We start from the raw sequence: 21,091 nt of genomic DNA, 5'->3' as shown, positions 1-21,091 counted from the left end.
TTACTGCCACAGTTACCATAAGTTCCTGTCTTGCTTTCAGAAAGACTTCTAGTATAGTACCACATGAGCACAGGAAAATCGTATCTATAACAAGGAATATGGCCCTTGCTAAATCTCAACCTCTTTAATTTCCTCATCATATCTGACTGGATTCTACTTTACATTACTCCATAGAATTTCCTTCTTCTGAACAACCTACAGTACAATGTAATCAGACACAATATCTAACACAATTTATTCCAGTAACTTTAGTCTCCTGCGTAACTCCTGGCACATTATTGCCTGCTTTATCGATGACCTGATTCAAACAAGAATGTCAGTTTATAACTTCATTTAAGTATCTCTGAACTGCAACCTAATACTGCTAATGACTACTCTGGTTACAAAAAACCATCTCCATTTTAGAGAAGATAAAAATCAAGAATTACTAATTCATATCTGTTTAAATAGATTTTAAGATTGGAAGGAAACCGTCTGATCATTTATCCAGACTTTACTCTGAACATCCTCCACAAATTCCTATATGTAATTCAAGCACTCATTTATTTCTAAGCTGCTTTCAAGAATGTCACCAGCAATTATCCTTACTTAAAAACCCCTTGGTTTTGACTGAAAAGTATATTTGAAAAAAGTGCTAGAAGAAACACATGCTTATCAGTACTCTGATACAGCTTTAAGATAATCATGAAAGATTTCTCAGTGCAGCTATAAAATTTAATATAGTTCAGCACCACATAACTTACACTGGAAAAGGCTGTTCATAATATTTATTACCCTCTAGTTGCACTATTTCTGTTCAGCCATCCACTTGAATTGAGGCATCCTTCATCATCCATATACATCAGACCTTCTCTTTGATCTCTAATGGTAAATTTAAAGGCTGAGTAGATGTTCTTTGAAAGACACAGTGTGGCACAGCTGCTTATTGTTACATAGAAGACAGTAGGTCATTAAAATTGAAACTCGATTAATACAGTGGAACATCCCCCTAATCATACCCCAACTTTGAAGTAATCCCCCTTTCAGTGATATCTCTAATTTACAGTTAACTAGTTTTCTTCAAGTGGAATAACAGTCAAGCTTTGGTTAAGGTCAGAAGTAATAAAGTGCATCTTTCATCAAAAGAGAGCAAGCTATTGGCAACGCACCCTGCTGTGGTATTTGCACTTACAACACACTGCAAACACGCAACAGATATGCAGCCTATCATGTTAGTCACATGAAACACTTCAAGCCTGAAGTTTTTACCAATTTGCTGAAGTTTTTATATTCCTACAAGAAAGCACTTTGGCATTATTTAGTTAACTAGACACTATCTTTTAACACTGCTTTAGTAACATTCTAGTTAGCGGAACGTGAGCTACATATTTGCCTTAAAGTGTAAATGAAAACAAAACGGTTGGGATTCAAGTTCATCTAGCTTTTCACTTTTACCTCCCTTCTAATCACCACTGTAGCTCCGCAAATGATACAATTAGGAAAAAAATAATGAAAGAATTTTCAAATCTGTCAGTGTCACGAAGCAGTTCACGTTTGACTTCACTACATTTTCCAGCTCAAATACCAGATCAAAACGTTAGAGATGGGTGAATCTGTATAAACACAAGGGCAAGGGAAACATGAGTTTATGGTCCTTCTACCATATGAACACTAGCTGAAATATCCATACCAGATTAATGAGTAGAGTAACACCTGACTGCTCACAGAAATTAGAACAGTCATAAACACGTCTGCTCTTCCAAAACACTCCTGTTCTTTAAAAATTAGAAAACAACCCCTTTCAGTTCAGTACCGATGATCATAGAATCATAGAATTGTAGGGGTTGGAAGGAACCTCGAGAGATCATCGGGTCCAACCCCCCTGCCAAAGCAGCTCCCCAGCTCATACTGCACAGATAGGCATCCAGACGGGTCTTGAGTATCTCCAGTGAAGGAGACTCCACCACTTCCCTGGGCAGCCTGTCCCAGGGCTCTGTCACCCTCACTGTGAAAAAGTTTTTCCGCATGTTGGTGCGGAACTTCCTGTGCTCCAACTTGCAGCCATTGCCCCTTGTCCTATCCCCACAGACCATTGAAAAGGGGCTGGCTGATTCCCCCTGCATCCCCTGCTTAAGATAATTATAGACTTTAATTAGGTGCCCCCTTAGTCTTCTCTTCTCAAGGCTGAAGAGTCCCAACTTACTCAGCCTATCCTCATAGGGGAGATGTTCCAGGCCCCTAATCATCTTTGTGGCCCTTCTTTGGACTCTCTCCAGGAGATCCCTGTCCTTTTTATACCAAGGAGTCCAGAACTGGACACAATACTCCAGGTGGGGCCTGACCAGGGTAGAGTAGAGGGGGAGGATCACCTCCTTTGACCTACTGGCAACACTCCTCCTGATGCACCCCAGGATCCCATTGGCTCTCTTGGCCACTGAGGCACACTGCTGGCTCATGGCCAAGCTGTCATCAACCAGGACGATGCACAACTTTGTTATGATGTGAGGCATTCAGATTCAGGAAGATGTCCCCCTTTTTCTCCTTAAGAAAAAGTGATCAAGACCACAGGGTAGGAAATTCACAAGGTATCATGAGAAGACTCAGGGCAGACCTTGTATCAGCCTTCCACTACCTACAGGGGAAAAGCTTGAGAGGGACTCTATCAGGTAGTATAGCGACAGGACAAGGGATTATGCGTTTAAACTGAAAGAGGGTAGATATATATTAGACATTAGGAAGAAAGTGTTCCCTATGAGGGTGGTGAGGCCCTGACACAGGTTGCCCAGAAAAGCTGTGGCTGCCCCCTCCATGGCAGTGTTCAAGGCCAGGTTGGATGAGGCTTTGGGCAGCCTGATCTAGTGGAGGCTATCCCTACCCATGGCAGGAGGGGCTGGAACTAGATGATCTGAAAGGTCCCTTCCAACCCAAAGCTTTCTGTGATTCTATGATACTGAGGAGCTTTACTGCAGTCACATCTGCATCCAATTTGTGCTAGAAGTGATAGCCCAAAACAAATTAAAAAAAAAAAAAAAAAAAAAGAGGGAAATGTAGAGAGATGCTATACCTCTGACATCCATAACGCAAGATGCTTCCTTAAAAAACACCAATTTTAATCTCAGGCTGATATGCAAGAGCATGAGCTGTGCTTGCTGAGGCACAGACTGTGCCCCATGTTCTCTAAAACCCAGCCTGTCCAATCATATCTACCGCCAAGTTCACTGATCCAACTACCCAGAGGCAGCAAAAACCTCCCTGCATCGCCAGATGGATCTGGCTGCGTAATATGGTCCCTGAAGTCCAAGAGCTTTCTCTCAAATTGGTGCAGTTAACCTTGGGGAATTATTGTTTAATTGCAGTGTAGCTTTCTGTTGGGAGGGGAGAGAAGAGGGGGAATTATTAGGACAGGCAACATCGCTGGTTCTCAAACTCACAAACCAAGAAAATTTTAGCTGAACTTTAAATACAATTGTCATTTCAAGCTTTGTCATCATGTACTTACATATTTTTAAAATAATCTTCTAGTATAGAATTTGACATGCTTAGACCTACACCCAATGCAACTTCTGCTTCAGATGTTAAAGCCACTCATTTAACTGCTAAAGTTATAAAGCCTTCAAAACTGGGGTTTTGGGATGGTTTTTGGTTGGCTTTTTTTTTTTTTTTTTAAAAAAAAGCATTGGGAACCTTTCTGTGTACAACTCAAAACCAGCTGTACTTTGCAAGTAAAAACTTTCCAAGCGCCTGGCTCTCTGCAGATTTTTGGCAAATCTATTTGAAAAATTGAAAACGGCGGGTCTGAGCCAAAGCTTACTGCAGTCTATGGAAAAACTCCCACAGATTTCATCAGGATTTGGATTAGGCCCTAAAAAACTCTGAAGTAATTGAAAAATCAGTTCTGCATGTACAAAATATGAAATTTTCACTAGGTTTAAATTTATTAGACTTCTTTATGGTAATATGGAAGAGCAAATGCTCTGTAAGTGATATACATATAGTTTTGCACTGTTAATTCACCACAGAGTTCCACGGGCTCTTACATGTTACCTACACTGCCTACATAATAAAAATGATGAAATCCATCCCACATACACAAATACCTGTACTTCGTTTTTAAAAAGAACTGGATATTGAGAAAAAAACATGAATACCTTCATAGCCCAAGTGATTTTTTTTAAATTTCTTTTTTATCCACAGACCAAAGAAAATATGGAGTGAGAGTTTCCGTTCTAAAGCTGCACGCCAAACTCAGTGATAACAAAAAGAATCGTGTGAATAACTATCTCATTCTGAGCACATCTGCTCAGAACAGTTCAGAATAACGTAACACTAGAAATTTCAGCTAAGAAACATCTGATTTATGGCAGCATAAGAGAAGAGTCAGGTTTACTCAACCTAAATGTGCCAGAAAACAAAGTAGCAAATGCAAAACGAATGGGTTGTGGCACCTAAAATAATGGCCACAATATCTCCTGATGTGTAAACTGTTGGATCTCTGCTGACTGCAGGATGCTACTTCCAGTGAGAAGAAACTGAATAAGACATTAACCTCGACGTATTCTCACCTGAGCTATATATCATATTAGAAGAAATACTTACAATCAACTTAAATACTGCGCACGTGTATTTAAAAAAAAAAAAAAAAAAAAAAAAAAAAAGAGGGGGGAGGGTGGAAAGGAAGGCTCCCAGAGAACTTGTTCTCAGCATTTTAGGGTGTAGGGTTGACCTGGAAATTATTTTCCACCACCATTCTTCCCCCTTCATCCTTCTGTAGTACCTCTCCCCTCAATACCTTTTTTTTGTGGATGGATATGCTTTGCCACAGCTGTACTTAGGAAAGTAGTCAATTGCTGTAGTTTTGTAGTGGTCTTCTCTAGATAAGGACTGTAAGGGAAAAGTAATGTCATCTAAACTGCAGAGCTAAGTATGCTCTTTATATACCTACAGTTCATACAAACACAAAGGCACTCCTTTATCAGGTTGTTGTTGAAGCATCACAGGAAAACAAAACTTAAATCAACTATAGGAAACCTATTACGTAGGAAGTATGACTGAACATAGACTGACTTTGTTAGTAGCACACCTTAAATGAAACTAATTGTCATGGGTTTTATTTATTTAAAAAGATATTATATTGTGACAGCCTCATAAAATAACTCTCTAGGTTTTATTTTTACTTTTTTCACTTGCTACCATTGACTCTTCTGGAATGGAAGGTCAGAGGCTGTCCACCTTCTCATTTAGCAACACTTTTTCCATAGTTTCACACAATTAGCTTATTACTGCAGATTTTAGAAGTTTATTGCTGCTTGTGGTCTCTCAAGGACTCAAACAATATAGAAAATAAAGCCCAGTGACAAGCAGGATCATTAGGGGAAATTCCTTCAACTGACAATTATTTTCATCAAAAGCTTGCCTCAACATTATGAATCATTTGTGACCACTTAAGTAGGACATACTAAAATTTAATGGATTGCAAGGCAAAGAGTCAGTAACAGGATTGTACACACCAAGGCACTAATGTGTTGATCCTAACTGTACTTAGATGAGGCAAGCTGGAATTGCAATGCTGCCAACTAAATTTCATAGTTCAACAAATGAATGAATCCCAAATCTCAAGCGGGATTTCTTTTATATTCATTATACATGACATTTTCCTCTTTAAATTATTCATTTTTTTAAAAAACTTTACTGTTTTAGTCTTCTTAACCTTTGCACTCCTTCGCTCTGCGGTTTTTGCCAGCTGTAATATCAATTGAAGAGAGGAGATTTTCCCAACATATGAAAACCCTTTATCACAACTCTGAACACAAATGTGTCTTGTTACTCTTCCATCTTATTTTTGCCCCTTTTCACAATACTTGAATGTCCTAAAAATAACGATATAATTTATTTTAATGCCTTTTCATTAAAAAAATAAATTTCATTACTTTACCATTGTTTATGTCATCCCTAAAAACTAACCACTTGGGCAACTATCATTTGAGTCCAGCAGGGTGATGAAATTGGACTCAATTCACCAAAATCAAAGCCCACCTCAGACATTCTTCTTCACTCTCTTCCTACGTCTGATACTCAGATTTCCATTTTTAAGTGTGGTCATCTGAATCACGTAGCATCTGAATCACGTAGAATGACATAAGAACAGGCTGCCAAAGCAAAAGGACTCATCACAATTTATTAACTGTTAAAACACAGGTTGAAGGTAACACAGCTAAAAACAAGTGTGCATAGGAGCTGTGATGCTAGACTGCAACTCATATTTGAATTCTATTTATACAAAGGTGTTATTGGGTCATGGTATGACCTTGGGAAAGCCACTCAACTCCTCTATAGTTCAATTCTCCTTTCCACAGAAATAAATTACTAAAAAAATAAAGTTACTAAGACAATGGAAATGAAAGATTTAAAGCATAAAGAAAGTTACAATGGAAAGAAGTTAAGGAGTAAAGATTCGCATCAGAGAGCCAAACAATCAATGTTTCTGGCTCCACCAAGCTGCTCTAAGGCTTTTCTTGAGCAACCACAAAATCTTGTTGCTGTAAGCACTCCCAAAATTCTCCCTAATGATTTGCTACTCCCCTTTCTTTTCAATAAAGCAGCTTTATGGGGCAAGGGACATATTTTAGTCTCAAAAATAGAACTCAAATAATTAGCTTAAAATGCTTAAAATATTCCTGTTTGCTTATTTCTAGTCTTTTTCTATTAAGATAAAACTGTTCATCATGAGAAGCCAATAAATTTCTGGAAAAATATTTTAAACACCGAGAACTAGAAATTACATTAAAATTGTACCACTGTATCATGTTCCATAATATACCATATCATGTCTCATTATTAGCTGGCATGACACAATGTAACAGAAGTGAGCGCTGATGCCAGGGGCTGTAAGAGTTATGTCAACTCCTTTGTTCTTATTATCATTCTTATGTGATTATTATCTGCAATTAGATGGAGAGAAGAAAGATATGCTTAAAATGCCTCAACAGCTCAGCCGTGCAGAGCTGCACAAATTGGATGCAGAAGTATACACTGATCACCCTGGTTTTGGATTTAGTCTCTGTTACGTCTTTGTCAAACCTTGCTAAAATCTCACTGCCTGATAGATTCAGAGTAGTGCCACAGGACTTTTCTGCTCTGGGCCACCCAGACTGACAGCTGAGTAGGAGAAGGGTCTTTCTACCCTTGCAGTACTCCTGCGGTAGAGTTACTTGCTCCAGCTATCACAGTGAAGGAACTGGGTATATAGCTGCATAGACACCAAAGGGCACAGTATGGAGAAGGAAAACAGTGAAGCTTAACATAGAGAGAAGAAGTGCCAAAAATATTGAGGGAAAATAGAGAAAACCAAACACAGCAGAGCCATAGTGTTAACCTTACTAGAAGGGAGAAATGCATAGAGAATATATATAGTACACAATAGCAAACATGGGGGGTTTTGTGTTAAGGTAATGAGAAAAGTATGGGAAGTTTGAAAAAAAAAAGAAACCACACTGACACAATGATTATGTATTAGAACCAAAATATATCTAAGTAGTACACAACTTCCGACAGAGAAACCTTTATCTGGGTATGGGAACCCCAGCTTCTACAGGCAAGAGAGAAAAAACATACTTGTTAAAAAGCAAAAGAAACAACTTTTGATTCAGACAAATATGTAAGGTTTGAGCACCTAAGAAAATGAAGGCTATGAATATGATACTTTAGTGATACAAACCCATACTTCATATAGATATTAAATTTTGACAGCAAACATAAGAAAAGTCTTTTCTTTCTGTTTAAGTACAGAGTTTAGACTTTTTTATATGATCTCATACATGAAAAAACCCCACCTTTATCATTCTCAGTAAATAACCCACTTCCAGGGGAGTCAGTCTTTCAAGTTACTTTACCGATCAACCTATATGATTAAGGAAGCCAGAATAGATGAGTTAGAGTTTTCATTGCAACAGTTAAAGTGAGTTAATGTTAATTTCATATTGAAGGACCTGAGCCAAAAAATCCATAGGAATGAATTGGCATGCAGGGTTTTACAAATGTGCTTTAAAAGCCTCTGGGTACATTTAAACAATGAAGTCCTCAGCAAACTGATTTTCAATGAGAAATAGACACTTTTCTTAAGGTTTATACTCCTGAGATGACGAATACCTACCAGTGTCCTTTAGACACTTCTGCAAATAGTTTAGTGTCATGTAATAGTGGAAACAGGTGAGAAACACTTAAAAAGATAGGTAAAATGCTGAATGTAATTCAGTCAACAACAGTTTCCATGGACCTCAGTGTGCTACCAGTTCCATCTAATTTTCAGGGGTATAAAAACCTCCAAGTACTTGCAGAAAGCTTTGTGAATAAAATACATAGGCTTAATAAGCATTGTTTAAAAGCTTTACGAATACCCAACATATGCAAAATAAAATTGAAAAAAAAATCTTAGAGGATCTAAAATTGTTTTAAGGATTTGAAAAGTCCCTGGCACTTGTTTCTGTTTCCTCTTCAGTCTGCTACTTTACTTTTGAATAATTTTAAACTACGTGAGTAGTTGCTGCTAAAATAACATTGCCATGACAAAGGGGAGACTAGAATGTGTGTGAGTACAAATGGCAGCACTAGATTTTGCAAGACATTCTGTGTTCAAGTCCACACCATGAAGATTGAGAATACCCAATTTATACTGCTTGTTCCATTTCCCTAACGACCAACGAAGTATTGATAACTAACTGGAGAGGAGTTTGCTACAGCAAAATTCCTATTTTTTTATCAGATCAAACAATTACTAGTCTTTCTTCACAGTACAATTCCCATACACTAAGGACTTTGTAACAATGTTTGTCATATATATATATATATATATATATATAAATGAATATTGCTCTTCCAGGAACTCAAATCCACATGTTTTTCCAATTAGTTCTGACATTCTCCTCAAGTTTAGTTGCACGTAAACAGAGAGTTCCTTAAGGAATATGACACATTCTGTTGCATCCCAGTTTTCCAACTAAGAACACAGCTTCAAAATGGGCAATACTCATTCACAGATATCTCCACAGGATGTTGAAGAGAAGCTTTCAAAAGCTTATGAAAGAAAAAAAAAAACATACACCTACTAAAACCAGCTTTGTTTTCCAAAGCATGACTTTGAATATACTCTGGATGCATATCAATATTTAATATGTTAAAGAACATAATATTTATAGTTAGTATTTATCCATTTATAATCTGAATTAATCACGATTATAGAAAGAATTATTATCAACTTGATAAATTAAAAAGCTATTAAGACAAAGTGTCAAGTTAAGTATATACTACCATTCTCAGGAAAGTAACAGCATATGTATAAATACAGAATGGAAAACATCTGTTTAGGGAACAAATGTGTAGGAAAGCTTCTGCAGTCTAAGATGGAGCAGAGTCTAGCAGGGTATACTCTCTGCCATAGACAAAAGGAAAGCCAATCTTTTCTGGGAAAAGAAAAAAGTAAGAATTGAAAATTATCATAAAAAAAGACTGCTATAATTTAGTTACAATTAGTATAAAACATTAGTGAAGCAACGTACTAAAAAACTTCTAAAGCTTTAAATGTGATGAGCATCATTAATTGCCACTTCCATCTTCAGTATTCACAAGAAACCAGTTTGATTTGCAAGACAGACAACATATGTCAAATATTAGGAAAGCTTTCCTATAAGGACATTAAACTAGCATATAAGCTATCAAGAGATATTGTTCAACCTTGCCTAAGGCATTTAAGAGTTTAAATTTTGTCACTAATGCTTTGGATACATAAACCCCACTGCAACACAGCAGAGAACACTAGATAAACAGCTTGACTTCTAGCTCTATCTTTATAAAATATAAATCTTAAATATTACACTGACACAAAGCTATTTGCAAAACCAATTTCCTGGATGCAAAAATATTCCTTCTTTTCCTTAGAATTTTAGTTCTGAAAAGTCAGTTCACCTGAGGAGAAAACAGCCTTTGGGATTTTTTTCAGTGATTTCAGTAATGCAGAACCCAGTTACTGATTCTCATGTTGAACAACAGTTCCTCTATTGCTCCAGTTATGTTCAACTATGTGAAGTACATCATGCAAAAGCACAATATAAAGATCTCCTAAGCAAACAAACAGAGAAAATAAAATTATTGAAGTCCAGTAAAAAAAATAAAGAAGTAGAAGAAAAAGGATGGCTCAAATGAAAATAGAAGTCCTTACATAAAAATAAAAATCCTTGCTGGTTCAAAGCATTCAACCAAGACAGGTACCATTTGCACACCAGGAATTACTACAGGAAAAGCAGGGTCACATTCTAACCAAAAAAGCAGCTGAGATGCCCAAAACACAGGTCAAACAATACTGCAAATAGAGCTCTGATCAATCAGACTGACACCGAAACAGCCCAAACAGCCACATCTGAGACTAATGAAGTCTTTCAAAGCAATCCTGAAAAATACACAGGTATTATAAGAAACCTTTAAAAGTTACAGAATTAATTCACTGCAGGTAATCAGGATTTATGCTATAAATTCTCACACTCATTAAGCTCAATACATGACAACCTGTGTGGTCTACAGCACCTTTCCCCTACACTTCCCTGGCACTGACCCACACTTTGGGTTGGCATCATTCCCTAAGCCCCTCACCGTTCCTCCCATCCAACCGTTTATGCATTGCCAAAGGCAACACAGCACATGATATGGCCTGATGTGGCTTACAGTTAAAACCATATTTAACCAATGACTCCAATTAACTTTTAATCATTCTTACAAGGACACGTTACATACTGGAAAGATATCATGTCCTGCCTCAACATTCTCTTTCTTTTTCCCTCAAAAGAAGAAAAAAAAAAAAAAAAGCAAAATGGTTTCAGCAATCTCTATTTTCTGAGCTCTTCTCTGAATTTCTCTAAATTTGCCATTAACAGTGTTTCTCTGTAATTTCAACCAAGTCTCTCTCATGAAGAAAAGAAAAAAAGAAATCTCCATTTTAAACTCATATGACTACACTGCAATGTTGGAATTCACTTTTAGCAGGATCATACTGATGATTTTTATTCAGTTGCTGGTCCGCTATAACCCCCAGGAGTCTCTCCTACAGCAACAGTGCTTAAGAAATTATTTCTCAATTTTTAGTTTGTCTTATTCTTATTTGTCAGAGTCCTTTGCACTTACCCCAACTTACTGACTTCAGGTCCTTCCTCTATTTTATGAGGATCAGAGTTATTGCTCTTTCAATGCACTTGAAATTATTGATAGCTTGTTGCAAAACCACAATTTTAACACTTATGTTCTATGTTCCATTGCTGAAAGCCCTTAAAGAAAATAATGAACAAAACCAGACCCAGCAGTGACCATGGCATACCTCTACCATGTAGTCTTAGATTAACTACAAATATTGATAACTACTTTCTGAAGGCATCTTTCAAATACTTGCACACTTAATTAGCTTTTCAATGTGGCTTCAGGCAATTTTTCTAGAATTCTGGGTACACTATCTTGAACGTATTAAACATACCTTCTAGAAATCCAGCTTACTGTTATACTGTTGCAATGCCAGAACAATCCTAGGCACTTTTAAACAATTTTTTAAAACGTGGTTGCTATAGAAAAAGGAGTTTCCACCATTAAGAAAAAGAATGAGGTTTAGAAAAAGTGGAATTGAATAAGATCCTGAAGGTAACGACAGGTAGACTACCAAATAATTAGTCTTAGAGCTTAAACATATCAAAGACCTTTCCTCTAAATTCACACCAATATTCAACCATAAATCCTCAGATATAAATTCAATTCTCAGCATCACCTTCTCCACGTACAGTTCTACCACATTCTTCCCTACTCCTGTTCCCTCCTTTAAGGACCAGCAGGAGTTCCTCTATTTCATAGGCATTACTGAAGAACTTTTTACTCAACAGCATTCTAGTTATTCCATGTACTGTTTTCCCTTTGTAAAACATCATTTTCCATTTCTTCCCCGCAGAGTGTGAAGAGGTGTTTTTAGTTAGAACCAAGACAGTGGCAATTTTTTTTATTATCCCAAATAATTGCACTGCTTTCACACTGAGGAGTGGTCTTGAGCAGGTGAATCTAGCTGAGCAGATGAATCTCAGAAACACAACCGAAGTGCTCCAACTGCTACTAGAGGATGAGTATATCAGGCAGGAACAGTTAGTTCAAATCCGTTCTGCACCACACAGATGATAGAAGTCACGTCCTACTAAAGAGTAATTACTTAAATGCTATGCTATTCTAAGCATAATTTGGCAGGAGTATTTCTCTCTAATGAACATGTCCTGTAAATGAAGATGAAAATTCTGATTTCTAAGCTCTTCCATATTTTTCCAAACCCCATATTCTCTCAACAGTTAATGTGCACATGCATAAACGTAAATACTGTGTTATGGAGGCTTCAGGCTGAACTTCTAGTGAAAATACAAAAGTTGCATTAGGTTTTATAATTTATTTAAATGATACCTTCTTGTGGCATTCTGAGGCGTTAGCCTAATTAGGTCATAATTTTGATTCTTAATTGGGTGATTTGATATGCAGAAGGACTAGAGTCAGCAGTCTTTAAAGTAAAATGATTTATTATGAAATCTGCATTTGGATTACAGATTTTAATTATTTTTAATGTAAATCATGGCCAAAGGGTGTTTCAAGTACAGTTAAAACAATTTATCTTGGGTGGGATTTGGCTACACCAGGTCTCAAACAGCTCCTTTACAGGTATTGCGCACTCACAGCTCAGAAGGCCAACCATATGCTGGGCTGCATCAAAAGGAGCATGGCCAATAGGTCAAGGAAGGTAATTCTGCCCCTGTCCTCCACTCTTGCGAGAACCCACCTCAAATACTGTGTCCAGTTCTGCAGTCCCCAACATAAGGGCAACATGGAATTGTTGGAATGGGTTCAGAGGAGGACCGCAAAGATGACCAGAGGGCTGGAGCACTTCTCCTATGAAGACAGCCTGGAGGAAAGTAGGCTCCAGGGAGATCTTATAGTGCCTTTCCAGTACCTGAAGGGTGCCTACAAGGAAGCTGAGGAGGGACTTTTTAGACAGACAGGTGTGTAGTGATAAAATGAGGGGTGATGGTTTTAAAATGGACAGGGTAGATTAAGATCGCGTATTAGGAAAAAAATTCTCCACTACAAGGGTGATGAGACCCTGGAGCAGATTGCCCAGGGAGGTGGTGGATGTGCCCTCCCTCAAGGCGTTCAAGGTCGGATTGGATGGGATCTTGAACAGCCTGGTCTAGTGAGAGGTGTCCCTGCCATTGCAAGGGTGTTGGAACTTGATGATCTTTACGGTCCCTTCCAACCCAAACCATTCTATGATTCTGGGATTTAATTTTTCACTATTTATATGAAACCATATTTGTGGTCCCATATATCATCAACACATGGCTAACAGGCCACAGTCAAATATCTTACACTTTGCTTGAAATGTCCTTCTTTCTTATACTATTTTTACTTGACAGTGATTATAATTGCCTACCTGTACCACAATGGTAAAAACTAATCTGGCATGTCATTCATGCCTTCTTCATGGTATTTTGTTCTCCTATTTTAGGAAAAAGTCATTTTAACATTTCTTTTTAATTTTAGTCTTCATATGGGCAACTTGGAGATCATGACCAGGCCACATTCCCAAGGCCCTTCATCAAGAGCAAGATTTCCTCTAATTTGTATACAATATTAAAATTTTAGTCTTCTCCCAAAAGAATTAATCATGACCAAATTGAAGTCACCTTATATCAATAATTAGTCGATTGAACAGGCAGAAGTCAATTTCCTCACTAAATCAACTCACCTTATTAGCTTAGGAGGAAGATGAACTCTAACTATTTATACCTATTCAAAATTCTTATAAGGAAAAAAATGCCTATATAATCTTTTCAAAGTTCAACAACTGAAATAACCTTAGCAGCTATTTTAGTCTTGCAAAGAAACGCTAACAAAAATTTGGAAAACTAATTTCAACACTTCCTGGCTCACTTCCTTTGACACGATTATCAGTCCAGATCTACATTTGGGCATAGTGTAACTCTACAGAAAAACTATATATATAGTTTCTACCATTGCACTGTCTGCAGCTGTTTTAAAGTGGCATATGCAGAGGGCCATAAACAGTAATAGCAAGGATTTCTGAATTGCTGAAACATGGCTCAGGTCATTCAAATTAACAGGAATAATTTTTTGTAATGGAAGAAAATAAAATATAGAAAAAACAAGACAGTGCCCTAACACAACCCCAAACTTGATCAAAGGCAATACCCACGACAACAAAATACACTCCCAGTTTTCTGCACAAAGCATGTATGCGATAAATACTTTTCCCTACAGTTGTGAAGACTGCTGTAGGTGAAGGAGATCATTGAGGCCAAAGACCATGGTCATTATGTGGTCTGCGAGACTATGAAGCTGAATGAACATCCAACCCAAACCCAGAGCAGGAAGCTAGGAAAAACTGTTTCGAAGTCTGCAGGCATATCTGACATTTATTAAGAGTCTGCCTAGCTCACTAGACAAAAAAAAAAAAAAAAGAAGGAAATGTCTTGCAACTGTACAAAGATGCCTTCAGCCCCTCCAGAAAGGGTGTAGATTTCCTCCCACTATTACTAAAAAGCAGAAATATAGGAAAGGACATTAATCAAGTTTCTTTTAAAAAGTTATCATTCCATGACATCCATTTAAATCATTGTGCAACACCGACTGAAATCTTCTCTACATTCCTTTTCTACCTGAAGAAATATTACTCAACACCTACATAAATTACTTTCATTTTTAATTTCATGCTTTCTGTGAGATATCACCCAGTCAACTAGTTGCACATTTTTTGATCTGGATTATCACTACTTCATAATTAGTCATATGCATATGTCACAAAGCCAGTAACACAAACTTAATCATCTCTCCACCAAGACAGTAGGACTTTTTACTCCTCACTTCTCATCATACATTATAAACACACATATGTATGCATTAAATCAAAAAAGTGCAAAGAATCAAGTGATAAGGCACTTGAGTATACAGATGACCATCTGGGGTTCATTTGCTGCAGTACTGTGCATATGCTGTAAGGACAGCAATAAGTGATCAAACTGAGATAAAACTTTGATTTAAAATTCTTATTACCTAACTCATTCTCCTGGTCAGTAATACAGCCAGTGTTTGATTTATACAACCAATGAAAACCAAACTGCTAACACAGTCAAAGTGCATATTTTTAAATTTTAATATAGAAATAAGCATTTTGAATGACGAACACACGCTTCACACCTTACCTGGCATGACAGCAGGTTGTTGAGTGGCTGAGTCTGTACTGAAGGAAAGGCGACCACCTTTGGCCAATCTGTCACAGAAGATGGTGATGTTCTTCTTCAGTCTGCTAGTGTCTTTGGGCACACACAACTGGTTGCTCAGAGTCAGAGCCTGTTCCTTAGAGCTCTTGGACAAACAAGTTCTTAACAAGTAAGAAATGGCAGCATCCACAGTTTCTTCCCATCCCTGGATTAAAGAAAAGGAAATTAAATGAAGTTAGGTGACCTGTAATGTGATGTAGCATATTAAAAATAAAGTAACATATCAAAGACTAAGAATTTCAAATTATACTGAAACATAAAATATAATTTGGGAGTTAATGAGGGTCATGAACAACCAGTTCTTCAGCTTGCACAAGCAAAAACTTCCCCAGTAAGCCTGGAAAAAACCCCACATACTTCCCACAGTATTCACAGAAAAAAAAAAAAAAAACAGCTTCAATAACAACAGTAGTAGTTTCAATAATAATTTATAATAGTAATAATGATAATAATGGACAGTGACATCACAGTTCACTTCAGTAGTTGTATTAACAGCTGAAGTCCCTGGATGCAACATTTAGAATTAAGAACAGAATTGAGCTGTAAATGCAAACATCATGGTCTGCTAACTTCCAGGTTCATAACACCTCTTTGCATTCAGCTACCTGTAAGGAAGTTTTATATATGCACTGCCTATATATGCAGGGAAGTAACACTCAATCACTGCAGTATTAGTGTCACTCCTGATTGGTTGGGACTTGCTTTGACAGTAATCTTTAATGACTTTAGAAGTTTGGAGGCTACAGTTTGGAATGACCCAGCTCCATCTGCTGCTGAGCTAACAGCAGAAGGTAACACCAAGGTAGCTCTTTACATGGCAATCATTCAGGCAGAACAAAAAGAAAACTCACATATCCAGCTGTAGTTAACAGAACCCCAGGATCTACTGTTTTTATGCTCCTTCTCATGACTCATTCTACTTGACTGAAAACACTCATCTGAACAGCAATATCAGCTACTTATCCAAATTTCCACAACCAGTGTAACATCACTCGTCCCAATTTTCAAGAATGACGGTGTAAACCCTGTTGGATTCTACTGTGAAGCAAATCAGTTTTTTCAATTTATTAGATACACATAGTTTTTGTGAAGGCTAGGGTACTACTTTTGACTCTCAGAGAAGCAAAGTCCACTGCTCCTGACCTTTCTGCTTCCTAAGAACAGGCCTGGGACAGATGCTTACTAGGAGTCACGTACATCAGTAAGATCACACAGCCATATGCACTTCACCCTGCTCCAAAAATACACTATTCTTACAGTGTATCCTGAAAGTGTGTTTCATGTATAGAAAATGGAAACATTTTCTACAGGAACATGATCAATTAGTGGCATTTTCCTAGACAACATTTACCTTTCCTGACTGCAGAGCAATTAGATTAATCTACTCTCTGGATCTCTTCATTTAAAAAAATGTAAATTAGAAAAACAATGCTAGTCAGCAACAGTATGGCAGCTGAACATTTTTCAAATATTCTAGAAAGAGCCCATTGGAGTGTAATCCATCCACTGACCTGTGTTGCTGACAGGAAATAATCTATTCTGCAGCCAATTTAAAGAGGTTAATGAGCTGGTAAATGCTGTCTACATTCCCACATACTAGGCAATGAAATTTAATATGTACAAAGCATCAAAAACAGTCAACCCAAACACTCCTAATTATACCACAAATCATGAAAAATAAGACAACATAACATAAGAATCTTGAATTTCACTAAAAGACAAAGAAACACATGATTAACTGGTGTCACCACACAGTAGCCAACCAGCCAACCAATATATCCCTCCAAATAACTTCTATGAATGCAAGTAAAAGGAGCATTTAAATAAGGAGACTGAAATACAAGCTAATGGAAGTCAGGAAATTAAAGTGGCTAGTATTCTGTCCTTGGCTCACACAGGTATGTTTTACTTTGTACCATAGCCTTAACATTTTCCAACCCTTGTTCTTGTAATTTAATTTCCATGTAGAACTGGTTTCTCAGTAGACCATAAAACTATCTTCTCAAATTCAAGGAGTGTTGACCTAATAAGTCTAGTCAAATCCAAAGCAGCCCTTATGATTAGTAAGAGAGTATGTAAAACTACCTCTACATGAAAACAAAATTTTAAATTACGGCAATTGCAATGATTTTATACAACTAAGAATCAATGGCTGCAAATAATGTTAGCAGTTTTTATTGGTGCAAAGGAGAGAATTGAAAGAACAAGAAAAATTCTTCACCCCTTAAACATTAAAAAAAGGTAAAAGATATTTGGAAACAAATGTGTTCCAGTCTGTAGCACACATTGAAGAATGAATCTACAGCCCTAGCTGTAATATACAAGAATGGCTTTCTGTGTAGTATTCTGCATAGATGAGGTCTGAGAGAAACACCTTTGACAGAAGCATGACCCCAGTAATCCATCATCCTGTGACCAGCAAGCACTACTGTAACTGCCATAACAAATGTCCAAATGTCTGTTAACACTCACAGAGAGAGGTATCGTTAAATAATCCAGATTCTTCATTTTGACTCTAGCACCTAAAATAGGAACAATATTTACCAATTTAACTTTTTAATTAGGAAAGGCTTGGCTTCATAATTTGCATATATATGTTATTTTTTTCCTAGTAGGTAGTAGGAAGAGATTGGTGCTTTCATTTTACCAAATTATATGCTGCAGGAATCTGGAGACCTTATATAGATTTGTGATACTAGCAGGACTAAGACTGCTCTTGTACACGAAACATATATTCCATATATGTTATCATCAAGGATCCCCAGGTGTCATGGCATAACTGAGTGCAACTGTCATTATATATTTGACTTCACTTTGGCATAATGTTTAAACTAGTAGGAGGTGATTTTTTAGAAAGAGTTTTAGGTTCTATTATTCGCTGAACAAGAAGAAACCTTCAAAAATTATGTTCCCTGTGGGGAAAATGACTTAACCTACTGTAATTTGGAAATTCTAGACACACAGAAAAAAAAAGGAAGCATGTGAGATTTCACACTGCAGATAAACAGTCAGGCTGTAGAAAGGGCACCGATCCTGTGACATGATATGCAGGTGGGGAATGTGGTTTCCAGTGAAGTCTGAGTGCAGGCCCCCTTAGGAGGCACAGCTGTGTAGCTTGCTGTTTGCCTCCAAGTCTCCACACCCCAAGAGTTTAGCTGGTCAAGAGACATGGCCAATTAGGCATACATAGGGGCAGGATCTAAGAGAAGGACTTCAGTAGTGTTGTTAACCTGTACTTAAGCAGGTAATGAATAAACTGAAAAGTTGACCTTTCTTCATATTGTTCAGTACTAGACTTTTAAGACATTGAAGGTTTTGACACGCAAAGCGCTGATTTAGCTTACAGCAAACACACATCTAGAGATCCAAGTCAAGCCTTATCTAACTGATGAGCTCTATAAATACATTGATTTGACTAATGATTGAGAAACAGTGGGCAAATTGTAATTGGCAAGGATAGGCTGAAGGTCTATCTTAAACATATAAAGGGTGGATAAAACCTAAGTAAATTTTTTTTTAAATGTTTATCAAGAGCTCTGAAATTATGACAGCGTAATAATACTCATCAAGTTTTACCTGGACCATAGCAACTAGTCATACAGCTGCGTAGCTTTGTAGGAACAGCCTGTAAAATACTATTTAAATCTTTATTCTGAAGAGTTAAAAAATATCATTACACTGAATATGTATGTTTCCAAAATACTTTTGCTAAAGTAATTCTACTGAGATAGATTTTGTCTTGTAAGGTGAAAAAAAAACCTACTGTAACAGATGTAAAGAATAGTTTTACATTCAGATAGTTCTCAGGCTTTGAAAAGAACACACACACATAAGCAAAGATGCAACTGGGAGACAGAAAGGACCATTGGGATGCATTGAGTAGGAATGCTCAGATTTTATGACTTTCCTTTAGTACTCTGCAATTGTCAAACTCATACAATGCAGCAGAGTTTAAATTCTACAACAGTTCTAAACACAAAACACTCAGGAAACATGTAAACCAAAGCATGGAAACTGGAACAGGTAGGGATTTTTGTGAACTTTGAAACTTGAACTAGTTCATTATATTGCACCATAACACAAGTGAAGTTATCATTTATATACACAGTTATAACCAGATAACTATTGTAATATAATTAACCATCACAGAATCGCAAGGTTGAAAAAGACTTTTAAGATCATCAAGTCCAACCATTCCTGTCCTATGCTAAACCATATCCTTAAGTACCTGATCTACCCTTTTTTTAAACATCTACGGGGAAGGTGACTCAACCACCTCCCTGGGCAGCCTGTTCCAGGTCCAGAAAACTCTTTCAGTGAAGAATTTTTTCCGAACATCTAATCTGAACCTGTCCTGGCACAGCTTTGTGCCATTTCACTTTGCCCTACTTACTGACATCTGGCTGAAGAGACCATCACACACCTCTCCACAACCTCCTTTCAGGTACTTGTGGGCAGTGATAAGGTCCATAAAATACAAATTTTTCCCAGCTATTAGTCTTTTCATTGTTTTTCTTGTCTTGATATAAGAGATGAACAAAGGGGTGTCTTTGAATGTAAACCCACCTTAGTTCACTTTGTGATGTTTAATATAAGTATGCAACAGGTAAGATGAATTAACTATTGTACCAGTCAATTGATGGAAGCATCCTTGATATAGGAGAGAAAAAAAAAGAAGACAGCAACGTAGATGTGTACATACCAACCCCATAAAAGACATGATTTAGCTTGGAGGTTATACCTACATGGTTTGACAAGACACAAAGTTAATGATTTACTCTGCAAAAGAAAGAAACTGTTCTAAAAGTTTCAGGATTGGTTTTAATTGGGAAATGCTTAGAGAACCACAGACATACAGTATTGCTTTGACTTGAGAGGTGAATGTGCTGCCCCCTCAAGAGTGTGCTCACACCAAATATACACAAAGGTCTGGCGGTTACTGAAATCTTTGCCATCACTTTGACTCTGGTTAAAGAGCTTCACACAGAAGTCTCTGCTCAGAAGTCTAAACAACAACTTTCAGAACCAGTTCCATTCTTGTCCTAGGTAACACAGAAAAGCAGCAACTTCTCAACAAAAACTTGCTAGTGATGTACGCACACTATGACATAGTATTATTCTAAAATGGTTACATGTTTTCATAGTTTCTGTTAGGCCATTTAGTTTTGCTTTAATTAAATTCATCAGTTGCTTTTAGTAAGCAGCTTGTGACCATCAAGAAAAAGTCTTTAACATTACATAAGACCCACAAAAGCATAAAAAAGTATAAATAGAATAGCCACTTCAATTTGTGGTTATGATATTTCCCATTATATCCTTAAAATCCAAGAATACTGACGACTTTGACAGGGATCTCTTGGAAAGAGTCCAGTGGAGGACCACAAAGATGATTGAGCGCCTGGAGCATCTCTCATACAAGGAAAGGCTGAGTGAACCAGAGCTGTTCAGAAGACTGAGAGGGAATCTTAGTAACGTTTGTTAATAGCCAGCCTCTTTTCAGTGGTCTGTGGGGACAGGACAAGGGGCAATGGCTGCAAGTTGGAGCACAGGAAGTTCCGCACCAACATGCCAAAGAACTTTTTCACAGTGAGGGTGACAGAGCACTGAAACAGGCTGCCCAGGGGGTTGTGGAGTCTCCTTCCCTGTAGATATTCAAGACCCATCTGGACACCTACCTCTGTGACTTGTCCTAGGGAACCTGCTTTCACAGGGGGGTTGGACTTGATCTCTGGAAGTCCCTTCCAACCCCTACAATTCTG

The 21,091-nt window shown here is 37.4% G+C and overlaps 1 protein-coding gene across 1 annotated transcript in view; it reads right to left on the bottom strand.

The window, feature by feature from the left end:
• Window positions 1-21,091, bottom strand: part of BBS9 (Bardet-Biedl syndrome 9) — a gene marked incomplete at both ends in the record, with an annotated part of 174,741 nt that overhangs the window by 13,806 nt on the left and 139,844 nt on the right. The window contains one exon of the mRNA XM_084260646.1: window positions 15,255-15,477. Within this exon, the coding sequence (XP_084116772.1) occupies window positions 15,255-15,477 (223 nt within the window). The remainder of the gene's footprint in view (window positions 1-15,254; window positions 15,478-21,091) is intronic.

This window comes from Gallinula chloropus (assembly GCF_964237585.1).
Source record: "Gallinula chloropus genome assembly, chromosome: 2".
NCBI lineage: Eukaryota > Metazoa > Chordata > Aves > Gruiformes > Rallidae > Gallinula > Gallinula chloropus.
Note: the sequence above shows the minus strand (reverse complement) of the source record. Positions and strands in the feature narration are given on the sequence as shown.